This window comes from Melanotaenia boesemani, chromosome 16 (genome assembly GCF_017639745.1).
Source record: "Melanotaenia boesemani isolate fMelBoe1 chromosome 16, fMelBoe1.pri, whole genome shotgun sequence".
Lineage (NCBI taxonomy): Eukaryota > Metazoa > Chordata > Actinopteri > Atheriniformes > Melanotaeniidae > Melanotaenia > Melanotaenia boesemani.
In genome coordinates this window covers 4,008,849-4,020,489 of record NC_055697.1, presented here as the reverse complement: position 1 = coordinate 4,020,489, position 11,641 = coordinate 4,008,849, and the positions used below count along the sequence as shown (strand labels likewise).

General features: G+C 45.8%; 1 protein-coding gene across 1 annotated transcript in view; it reads right to left on the bottom strand.

Annotated features, from left to right (window-relative positions):
- Window positions 1-2,465: 2,465 nt before the first annotated feature.
- LOC121655511 (heterogeneous nuclear ribonucleoprotein L-like) overlaps window positions 2,466-11,641 on the bottom strand; it is a 34,087-nt gene continuing 24,911 nt past the window's right edge. Inside the window, exons 5-14 of the mRNA XM_042010221.1 lie at window positions 11,473-11,558; window positions 11,118-11,214; window positions 10,875-10,947; window positions 8,636-8,707; window positions 7,062-7,273; window positions 6,815-6,936; window positions 6,509-6,710; window positions 5,418-5,475; window positions 5,204-5,302; window positions 2,466-4,093 (exon numbers count right to left, since the gene is read on the bottom strand). Coding sequence (XP_041866155.1) covers window positions 4,038-4,093; window positions 5,204-5,302; window positions 5,418-5,475; window positions 6,509-6,710; window positions 6,815-6,936; window positions 7,062-7,273; window positions 8,636-8,707; window positions 10,875-10,947; window positions 11,118-11,214; window positions 11,473-11,558 — 1,077 coding nt within the window. The 3' untranslated portion in view covers window positions 2,466-4,037. The remainder of the gene's footprint in view (window positions 4,094-5,203; window positions 5,303-5,417; window positions 5,476-6,508; window positions 6,711-6,814; window positions 6,937-7,061; window positions 7,274-8,635; window positions 8,708-10,874; window positions 10,948-11,117; window positions 11,215-11,472; window positions 11,559-11,641) is intronic.

The window sequence follows — 11,641 nt, the reverse complement described above, 5'->3', positions numbered from 1 at the left end:
AAAGTTTGTCCCACTGGTTCAGCAGCCACCTGTGGACCGAAGGACTGTGAAGAGGTGGACGGAGGATGCTGCTGAAGCCCTGCAGGACTGCTTCGAGCCAACGGACTGGAATATTCTCTGTTCTCAGGACATCACCATGATAACAGACTGCATCAACGTTCCCACCCGGTCTGTTTCCCCAGTAATAAGCCTGGATCACCAGCAACCTGAAGGCAATTCTAAACCAGAAGGAAAAGAAGAGGGTGCAGCAGGAAATTAGGGTGTCGCTGAGGAGGAGTCAGGACGACTAGCGGAGGAAGCTGGAAGCCAAGCAGAATAATGTGAGGGACGGGATGAAGGAGATCACAGGCTGGAAGAAGACAGGTTCAGGTCTCGGCTGCCTAGGATCCGGCCCAGGATCCTGGAGACACTGCTCCACCCAGCTGTCTCTGATCTTGCAGCACCGATTCAGTCGGAGGATTGGTTTGGTTGGTTCCTTTTCCTCTTCTAAAGGAGTTCTTAGGGTGGAGTTAATGGGTTATTGTTCACATTTAGTTTGGTGCTTCATTAACTTTCATTTGTAACTTCAGATGTTTGTGGTATTAGTCATTAGTTATTAGTTTGTAGTCATTAGTCATTTGTTTCTTTAGACCAAAGTACTCAGATAATGAACAAAATTATATTAAAAAAATGTTTTTCTACATGTCGAAACTTGAAAACTCCACATTTGTATCCTGATAATAGAACCCGTCTTTTTATTGTGAAACCTCCTTGAAGGCGTTCACTTAAGAAAAACATTAATAAAACTTAAATCCAGTTACAATAAGTGTGTGTTACTGTACATTATTTACATATGAATATCTGTGTCCATTTAAAACAGGTGAAATATGTAAATGAGTAAAAATACAGACTGAGTGGGACCTTCTGGTTCTGGTTCTTATTACATGTACACCAAGCCTGTCATCTGTAAGGGAACCCCACCATAAGCCAAGAGCAATCAGCTGTCCGAGATAACCAATGCAGAGCAGGCTGGATTTCTGTAGCGGTCCATGTAGTCCCACTGCATCCTTTCGTCCGCCGTCTCTGTAAAAACCTTTACATCTTCCATGTAGTCCTACGGCATCCTCTCGTCAGCCATTTCCATAGAAACCTTTACATCTTCCATGTAGTCCTACGGCATCCTGTCATCCGCCGTCTCCGTAAAAACCTTTACATCTTCCATGTAGTCCTACGACATCCTCTCGTCCGCCGTCTCCGTAGAAACCTTTACATCTTCCATGTAGTTCTACGGCATCCTGTCGTCCGCCGTCTCCATAGAAACCTTTACATCTTCCAGAACTTTTGCAGCGAGTCAGTTAGCAGTGCATGAAAAAACAAATGCAAAGTCTGTGAATATCCTCAACAACCTCATTTCCAACAAGTTTAGATGTTGTGTAAAATTTAAATGAGACAGAATGCAGTGGTCTGTCAATCAGCGACCCAACAACAAAAGTATCACGTTGATCTGGCTGCTGAACTAGCCTGCCAGCAGTTCAGGGGCCTCATTTCTAAATCTGGTGTAGGAATAAAAACCAGTGCACGCCAAATATAGTCAACTTTTGGGATTTATAAAAAACAAACATGCTGGGAGAATGTTCCTACCTCCATGGCAACTTTGACCATGGCGTACACACAGAATCTGGGATCCCCTTTTGTAATCCTTTTGTAATTATTGTCCCAATTTCCATTAGGATGGCCTTCATCTCCCGCAACTCCTTGTCCACCTGGTTAATAGCGGTGATGGTGTCCCTCTGCACCTGCAGGACTTCGTCTGAGGACACGGCTGCTGCGGTGCTGGGTGGAGTCTCTGGCCTCACCCTCTCCAACCACAGCTGCAGCACCGCCCACCCAGCTGGAACACCCAGCAACTAGAAAGAAATATTATTTAACACTAAATAAACTGCTACCAGTCTCAGATGTATCTGTACATATTTATTTTATACATAAGAACAAAAGACTACATTACCAGCATCATTACTGTCATTTAGCAGATGCTTTTCTCCAGAACGATTTGCTGTGGGCTGCAGCGTCTTCCCTAAGGCCCCAACTGGAAGGTGTTACTGTTCACCCCTGTGGGAATCAAACTTCCATCTCCCACATGGCAGACGGATACTCTACCAACTGAGATATCCAGCCGCACGTTCCGATGCCTCTGGCGTTCCTTCTGACACTATGATGACAGCATCTGCCACCTGCTGCCAATACTCGACCTTTCTGACACCAGTAATGTCCACGCCGTGCCCACCAGTTCAACATTTTTATATTTTTCATTGGGATCTCTGTCTCGTGATGTGTTGCTGCCATCAGATTCACTATCAGCTCATATTTTCCATAACATGGTGAAATGTCTCTGTTTTATTATCTGACATGTTGGTTATCTGCTACCGGAAGGAAAGATGGAGGAAGAGGTTCATAACCATTGAGTTGTGTTTTTATTTACATTTTACGCAGCGTCCTGGCTGTGTTGGACGGGAGGTTGTATTGGAGGTGTTTATTTGCAGTGTATAAAAGAATCTGAGTTCAGCTCCCGCCATTATTTCCTGTTGATGATGGAACCAATGTAACATGACTGTGATTTTAACTTTACATGATGTGCAAACTGAGGACCTGCTTCCTGGCTCCAGGCTGATAGAAGAAAACCTGCAGTAGGCTGGGATCACCTTCATCCCGGATTCTTGCTTCATCCTGGTTTTCCTTCTAGTTTAAAGTTCCAAACATGTCCAACATGAAGTCTCAGCAGCAGTGGCTGAACATAGAGAGCAGAAACTCCTACTCCATGCTGGATCAACACGTCCTGTTCATTCCTGCCATAAACACATAAACAGGAGTCAGCTGACTGAGACGTTTCTCAGCATGCCTGTTAATGCTCACGTTGTTGTAACGTGGATTGGATCAGAAAAGTTCCTCATTTCTGACTGTCCGCTGGAGTGTCAGCTTCTTCACCTTGTTGTTGGTACATTGACCCTCCGGGTACCCTTCCAGTACTGATCCACACTGGGTGAAGGACGTTCAAAACTTCCCATTCCTGACACAACGCTCTGATCCGAGGATCAGACCTGCTGGACAACTTCCCTTTCCCCGACATAACGCTCTGATCTGAGGATCATTCCTAATGGAAAACTTCCCATTCCTGACACAACGCTTCAATCTGAAGGTCACTCTTCACTGAAAATGTCTGATCTTCGTGGCTTTTCTATCAGCTGAGGACACACCTGCTGTCATCCAGGTCCGGGTGTGTTTGATGCTGAACAGGAATTTCCTCCATCTGGATCTGGATGTTTCCACCCTGTGATGAGTCCACCTGGAACCAGGTTCAGATGTTGGACTGTCTTGTAGAAGTTCTGCTTGAGATGAGGAGTTTTTTAGCAATGCTGATGGATCTGACTGGACTTTCCTCCCTTGGTGACCTCCTCAAGACTGTGCAGAGAACCAAATAATCAAGAACTGCCTCCTTTTCCAGTTTCCAGGTGGTCTGTGACCTTACAGCAAACTCCTCACCAGTCCCAGCACCTGGCATTAACTGGAGTTAATTGGATTCTAGTTAGTACAAAAAGCTGTTTTCACACATCCACTGGAGTCCTGACTAAACTAAAGATGTTCCAGAGCTGAGATGTGAGGACTTCCAGACTTCCTGCTGGTCTCAACCTGCTGTACGGGCAACAGATGGCATGAAATACTGTGGAAATCTTTGTGCTACACACTCAATTTACCCACAAACCCTCTCCATCATAGTTGAACAGTATCCATGGCAACGGTCAAGATCTAATTCTTCCCTGAAAATCTCCATGTTTACGTGTGTTTTCCAGTTAAACATTAAAATGTGGGACAAGACCCAGTTTTATGCTCTACAACCGTTTTCAGAGGAGCATCCTCCAGGAGTTTATTAAGTCTTTCAGCCGGTGTGGAGCTGTGGCTGGACGGCCATCTGAAGCATCCCGCTCTTCTTTTCTGTCATCTGCATTTCCTCCTGCGGTCGGCTAGCACCACCCTCTCGTTTCTTCTGGAGATTTTTAGAATGTTTATAGATGAGAGGAGGTGGAAAAACAGAGTTTCAGGGTGTATGGGTTGGATCCATCTGAAATCACACACAGGCACAACAAACGTGCGACCTTATGAAAAATGAACCGTGAGAACAGAAAAATAAACATGTAACTCTCTTAACACTGTTTATCCACTGCATCATGTCCCAAAAAACCTTAAAACAATAGCAAATGTGCTGTTGGGCTAATATACAACCCACATCCAGAAAGGTTGGGATGCTGTATGGATGTAGATGAAAACAGAATACAGTCATTTATAAATCTCATCAGGTCATATTTTATCCCCAGTAGTAGATCACCAACACATCAGATGATGAAACTGAGACATTTCACCAAGTGATGAAAATATGAGCTGATAGTGAATCTGATGCAGCAACACGTCTGGAAAAAACTGGACCAGGAGCAACAAAAGGCTGGAAAAGTAACTGGTAAAACCAGAGACACCTGGAGGAGCATTTGACAACTAATCAGGTTACCTGGCAACAGGTCAGTAACATGACTGGTATAAAAGGAGCATTTCAGAGAGGCAGAGTCTCTCAGATGGAAAGATAGATGGAGGTTCACTAATCTGAGACAAACTGGATCTAAAACTGTGGAACAATTTTAGAACAATGTTCCCCAGACTTTGAAGATCCACCATCTACAGTGTAGAATACTATCAGAAGATTCGGAGAATCAGGAAGAATCTCTGTGTGATGGGGACAAGGCTGAAGGTGACAACTGGTTGCACATCTGTGCAACTACTTTTTACACCATGCTGAACATCACCCTGGAACTACTTTTTAGACCATGCCGAACATCACCCTGGAACTACTTTTTCCACACTTGTTGCTGCTTTAGATTCACTAGCTCATATTTTTCATTACATGGTGAAATGTCTCAGTTTCATCCTCTGAAATGTTGTTTATCTTCTACTGGGGATAGAAGATGGAGGAAGAGGTTTGGAAATGTGTTTCTGTTTACATTTTACAAAGCATCTCACTTAGTTTGGAACTGGGGTTGGGATGCTTTATGAATGTAGATGAAAACAGAATACAATGTGCAAATTTATTGTAAAATCCTAAAAAAAGCAAAAAAAAAAGCTTACAAAGTTATGTTTAGAAACCCAGTGACAGCATATAATGGAACGAATAAGAAGGACTTACTGGGTATCCGGATCTGGAAATGGTTGAGAACAGTAAGAACCTCCACAGCCTCTGTCCTACTGTCAAACTCCAACAGACCAGAGATGGTCTTAGAAGAGGCTGAAAAGGAAAATCACATAAATGATCAAATTCATCAGTTACACAGAATAAAACCACTGCGCTCCGTTCATAAGAATAAACTTGCCCAAACGCTTCAGGCTGCATCTCTACTTACGTTTGGCTTCAAACATCTTGAACTTGGTGAAGCCCGGGAGGTCATGCTCCGCACACAGCTACAGAAACACAGAAACACATGCTTACTGCATGAAATGTTTCCTACTGCAGCCAGGGTTCTGATGAGGACCAGAGACCACCTTTCTCCAGTTTTACCCTCTCTTCACCAACTCCCTGTTAGACTCTGAACAGAACTCTTAGTGACCAGGATTCACTGGATCTTATAGATCTCAGAGCTCCTGATGTTCCCATCAGAGCTTCACTCAGACTGTTGGTTTACTGGTGGTTCCTGAAGGTTCTGGAAGTAGAATGGGAACCAGAAACTCCAGTTATCAGATCCTCTCTGTGGAACCGGCTCCCAGTCTGGCTTCAGGTACCAGACCCCCTCTCTACCTTCAGCTCATCATCTTCAAACTTTCCTTCCAGATAAATCTTATAGCAGGTCTGACTTTGTGACCCTGATCCATCCATCCTGCTAGAGGCCGAAGCTGCTGGGGGACGTCCCATGATGCACTGGGCTCCTCTCTGCTCTCTTTACTCTCCATGTAGAACCATGATGTTGTTGACATTCATTTGTGTTTCTGTTCTTCTTTTCCTGGATTAGAGTTCTGCTGCTGGTTGACCCTCTTTCCTGTCCTCTCTACCCCAACCGCTACACGAAGATGGCCGTCCTCCCTAGTTCTGATGGAGGTCTTCCTCCCTGGTTCTGGTGGAGGGTTTCCTTGGACTAGCGTTTTACCTGGATTATAACTGGACTACAGTGAACTGGACTGAACTGAACTGTGTCTGTAAAGGATCCTGGATATGACTGTTATTGTAAACCTGTATAAATAAAGCTAAACTGAGTGGAAGGAAACCAGGGAACCTGCTTCGGTTGGACTGCCACCATCAACATGGTGCAGAATCTAAAATATTCTTAATAAAAACACAAACCCCCCTCTCTGGATCTGGTAGACTGGTGAATCCTCCACAAGGCTGTGATCAGAGACAGATGGAGACGCCCCGACCTGCTGGAGGATGTTACTTCCTTTGTCTCTATTCTGCCAAGTTTTACTGTCCAACCCAGACATTTACCTGGCAGGAAGCACACACCTTCAGTAGGTAGTCCTGGGAAACGCAGGGGGGCAGGTTGTAGTAGTGCAGCACCGCAGATGGGGGCTGGATGATGTTCTTGGACGCTTGCCCTGCGCTGCTGAAGCGGTTGTTCCTGGTCATGGCGAAGTCCTTATAGCTGCTGCTCCCATCCTCCAACTCAAACACCTGACTGGGGATCACTGCATGCTGCTTGGAAACACTGCACCCAGACACACACAGACACACATAACAACGGAGGGTGGCATAACGGACGTGGTTTGTGGGAAGGAGGCCTGGGAACTTCAGCTGGGATCCATCTCTTACCACACACTGAGTCTTTTTCCAAACACCTTGATGCTGTTGAGGTGTGTGATGGCTCGGTCCACTGAGTACTCGTCCCCCATCTCAACCAGCGCCGTGCCAGGTACACTCTTCATGAACTTCACCTGCACACACACACAAAGTAGACTATGATGGGACTGTACATTCACCTCTTCATCATGGAAACTCGCTCAACTTTCCATCTGATTATAACACATAACTTGGGCTGGGGGTGGGGGTCTGCACTGACCTTCTCAATGTTGCCGTAGAGACAGAAGAGATTGAAGATGCGGGAGCAGTTCATCTTGGAAGGGTGGAGGCCTCCTACCATGGCAACCGAGCTGGGAGCGTAGCCAGAATATGAGGAGGACGACTGGGGCAAGGGGTAGGACACCATGTCTGGGACGTCCGCGGAGGTCAGCTTGTACCTGCTGTTACTGGGCAGAGGCAGCAGGGGGCAGGCTGGAGCAGAGGAGACACAGGTGGAGTTCATGCAGGTGTTCTCCTTTAGTGGCTCACATCATCATTCTTTTTTTTTTACCATTTGAAACGAGGAGTGTGTTACTCGTTAACAGCTCAAATGAAGAAGTTTAAGTTAATAATCTTTTATTGGTGGCCATTCATGCATTCGTCTACGGGTGCAGAGTTCAGGACAGCTACCTACTCCTTGGGATATGACAGGCTTCCGACCACCATGAACGGGCCACAGAGAAGCCAGCCACCACCCAGTACCTACACAGAGGAAGGCAGGTCCTCAAGAACTGCTAAGTGAAGCCAGCATGGAGGAAACGGTGGAACCGCTGTGGAGGGATAAACTCCTGCGTAGCATGTACCACCAACAGACTAAAGAAGTGGCTGACATCAAGAAGTCCTCTGACTAGACCAGGGCTATTCGTTTTGGTCCTGCAGGTTTTCAATGTTTCCCTGCTCCAACACAGCTGACTCAGAATAATGAGTCATTGGGCAGAACTCCATTTAATTTAATGAGTCAGGTGTGTTGGAGCAGGGACATATTGAAAACCTGCTGGACTACAGTCCTTGTTTTATCTGAACTGAGTAGCCCTGACCTAGAAGTTCTGATCATGGCTGCACAGGAACAGGAACTGAGGTCAGGGTCTACCACATCAGACCTGGTCCCAGCTGCAGGGTGTGCAAAGAGACCTCTGAGACAGTCCAGAACACAGTAGCAGGTGGAAGATGCAGGGAGGGCATGCATGGAGCTCCGTAACCAGGAGGCTGGACTAGTGTACTGGAGCATCGGTACCAAGTTTGGACTGGAGGTCTCAGGGTCAAGATGAGAGACGGTATCAAAGGTCACGGTTCTGTGGGACATCCAGACCTTGGCTGATATGTTGGTGATGGCTTACCAACTGTTGTGGTTGGAAAACTACAGAAGAAGGCAGCAGCATTAGTCAAAATCAGCTTTATTGTCAATTCTGCAGCGCACAGGACAAACGGAGAATTTAAATTGCGGTTCTCTCAAACCTTGGTGCATGAAATACAAGAGAAAAAGAAGGAACGTGAGAAGGTGGACAAATATCAAGAACTGCAGGAGGAAGATGAAAAGATGTGGGTGGGGAAGGAACAGTGATCTGAACACTCAGGGCTGGGAGATCCACCAGCAGAGATCTCTGCTGAAGAACAAAGTCCTGGGAACAAATAGATCTTGAACAGAACCCTCAGACTCTCAAACTTTTGGTAGAGAACCTGAGTTTGGTAGGACATTGAATGGTAAATTAATCTGAACTTATATCTACTCCACATCACCACTAACGTCCACCTGTGGTGAATCAGCTGATTATGTCTAAACGGTCTCCATCTTACCGTAACCATTATGACTGAAGGATGATGGGTGTTCTCCCAAAATGGCCTGTCTTTGTCTTCCCTTTCCATGTTCTGAAACACAAAAACACATAGTTTGATTCTGAGCAAGACTCACAAATGAACTTTAAACACAGAAGCCAGACTGAAGTCATGGAGGGAAGTAGTGACAGGACCCCCAGACTCTGCCTCATCTGGAGAAGCCGAGGGCTTCTGGAAGGTTCATGTTTCTTATATTTGACACTTTTTTCTGTTTTCATGGGACAAATTTTTGATCACTTTCCCAACCAGACTGCAGTGTGTGAAAGACTGTGAGTGGCAACACTTAAGTCTGCAGGACGGACTCCGCACATAGAACCGGTCTAGCTCCTGTCCTCCACACACTTCATGGTCACCTAAGCACACCTGTAAAAGCTTTCTGGTGACTCTGTGCTTCTGGATGGCCCATCTGTAGACTGGTGCCAGTGGAACCATCTCCAGGTCAATGCTTCATATTCCTGATCTGGTTCTTTCGGTCACTACCCACAGCTGGTGACCATAGGTGAGGGTAGGAACATAGCTCAACCAGGGAAGGACCTCATTCCCGACCCAGAGAAAACACTCCACCCTTTTCCAGCTGAGAATCATGGTCTCAGAGTTGGAGGTGCTGATTCGAGAGCTGGAGATCACAGCCTGATGAAGCCAATAAAACCACATCATCTGCAGGCAGCAGAGACCAAATCCTGAGGCCACCAAACTGGATCCCCTCAACGCCTCAGCTGCACCTAAAAATCCTGTCCATAAAAGTTATGAACAGAATCGGAGACAAAGAGCAGCCTTGGCGGAGTCCAATTGTCCCTGGAAGCTAATCTGTTTTACTGCCAGCAATGTGGATCAAGCTCTGGCACCGGTTGTACAGGGACAAGATGTCCTTTATCAGAAGAAGCACTCTTCACAGGACTCCCCCAGGAACATGATTGAATACCTTCTCCAAGTCCACAAATCACAGGTAGACTGGATGGGTGGAACTTACCATCTCCCATGGACCCTCCAGAACCAGTATTGAAATAAAAAGCAGTTCATCTTTGAAACTGATTAATATTATAGTGAACAGTTGCCATCAGCGAGTTCTGAATCCTGAAAGACTCACAGGTCTGGCTGCTTTCCTCGTATCTAATTCAATCCATTTCATTGTTGTCCAGTTATAACCCGTTTAAAACAAATCCATCACATGATCCACATTAGACCAATTTATAACTGCATTCATATACACCAGTTCATTAAAATAATGACTTAGCTAAGGAAGTCCTCCATCAGGACAAGGACCAGGAAGGAAAACCTCCATCCGAACCTGAACCAGGAGGTAACAACCTTTATCAGGACCAGAACCAGGAAGGAAAACCTCCATCAGAACCAGAACCAGGAAGGAAAACTTTCATCAGGACCAGAACCAGGAGGGAAAACCTCCATCAGAACCAGAACCAGGAAGGAAAACTTTCATCAGGACCAGAACCAGGAGGGAAAACCTTTATCAGGACCAGAACCAGGAAGGAAAACCTCCATCCGAACCTGAACCAGGAGGTAAAAACCTTTATCAGGACCAGAACCAGGAAGGAAAACCTCCATCAGAACCAGAACCAGGAAGAAAAACTTTCATCAGGACCAGAACCAGGAGGGAAAACCTCCATCAGAACCAGAACCAGGAAGGAAAACTTTCATCAGGACCAGAACCAGGAGGGAAAACCTCCACCAGGACCAGAACCAGGAAGGAAAACTTTCATCAGGACCAGAACCAGGAGGGAAAACCTTTATCAGGACCAGAACCAGGAAGGAAAACCTCCATCCGAACCTGAACCAGGATGTAAAAACCTTTATCAGGACCAGAACCAGGAAGGAAAACCTCCATCAGAACCAGAACCAGGAAGGAAAACTTTCATCAGGACCAGAACCAGGAGGGAAAACCTCCATCAGAACCAGAACCAGGAAGGAAAACTTTCATCAGGACCAGAACCAGGAGGGAAAACCTCCACCAGGACCAGAACCAGGAAGGAAAACTTTCATCAGGACCAGAACCAGGAGGGAAAACCTCCATCAGGACCAGAACCAGGAAGGAAAGCCTCAATCAGGACCAGAATATGGGGCTTTAATGCTGGTTTTCTTTAAACTGGATGTCCAGCAGGTCCTAACTGATCTTCTGACATGTTTTTCTTGCAACAACAGGAATCTGCTTGATGTTCAGGACTGGGAGATGTTGGTGTGGTACCTCGTCTGGCCAGGTATGGTTTGGTGTAGTCCCAGCTCTCATTGTCATTCTTTACCACGTTCAGGCGTGTCGGCTGTTGACACAGAGACAAAATTTGTTGAGGATCCAGTTAAACGTTTTCACAGGGGCTGGAAATATCACCTGCCAGTACACAGAGTTTAACACAGATGGCATGATTGTTTTCAATCATAGATTTTAGCTGTAAATGACCTGTCCTACATGACAGGAGTGCAGATAACTCACTCGTGCATATTCAATCTTGAGTGTGCAGCAACCAGCATAGATGTCGGCTCCATTCAGAGCTGCTTTGGCCTTCTGAGCAGACTGAACCGACTCAAACCTGGAGCACCGGGTTAAGGAGAGGACACAAAGCATGCAGATCACAGCATGTTATGCTCATTGGATTATTTTACCCGATGCAGCTGCAGAACTCCAACCAGACGGTGTTTGTCCTCCAGAAGTGTGAGTCATTAAAATGTTAGAAAATGTCATTTTTAACTATAAATGAGAAGAAATAGAAGACCGCTATGATGCAGAAGGATCAATGTATAAAACTGAAAACCAGATCAGGACACACACACTCCTCTAGTAAGGATACTCAACCATGGCCTGGATCCCATTTCGTTTAAAGATGACGATCCTCAACACGCTTCCTATGGGGTTGCACACGGTGTACAGGACATCCTGAAGACCAGAAACAAGTTTCAAATTATTTATTTACTAATGGCTAACTTCACTATGAAGTAAACAGGATCTCTTCAGAAACA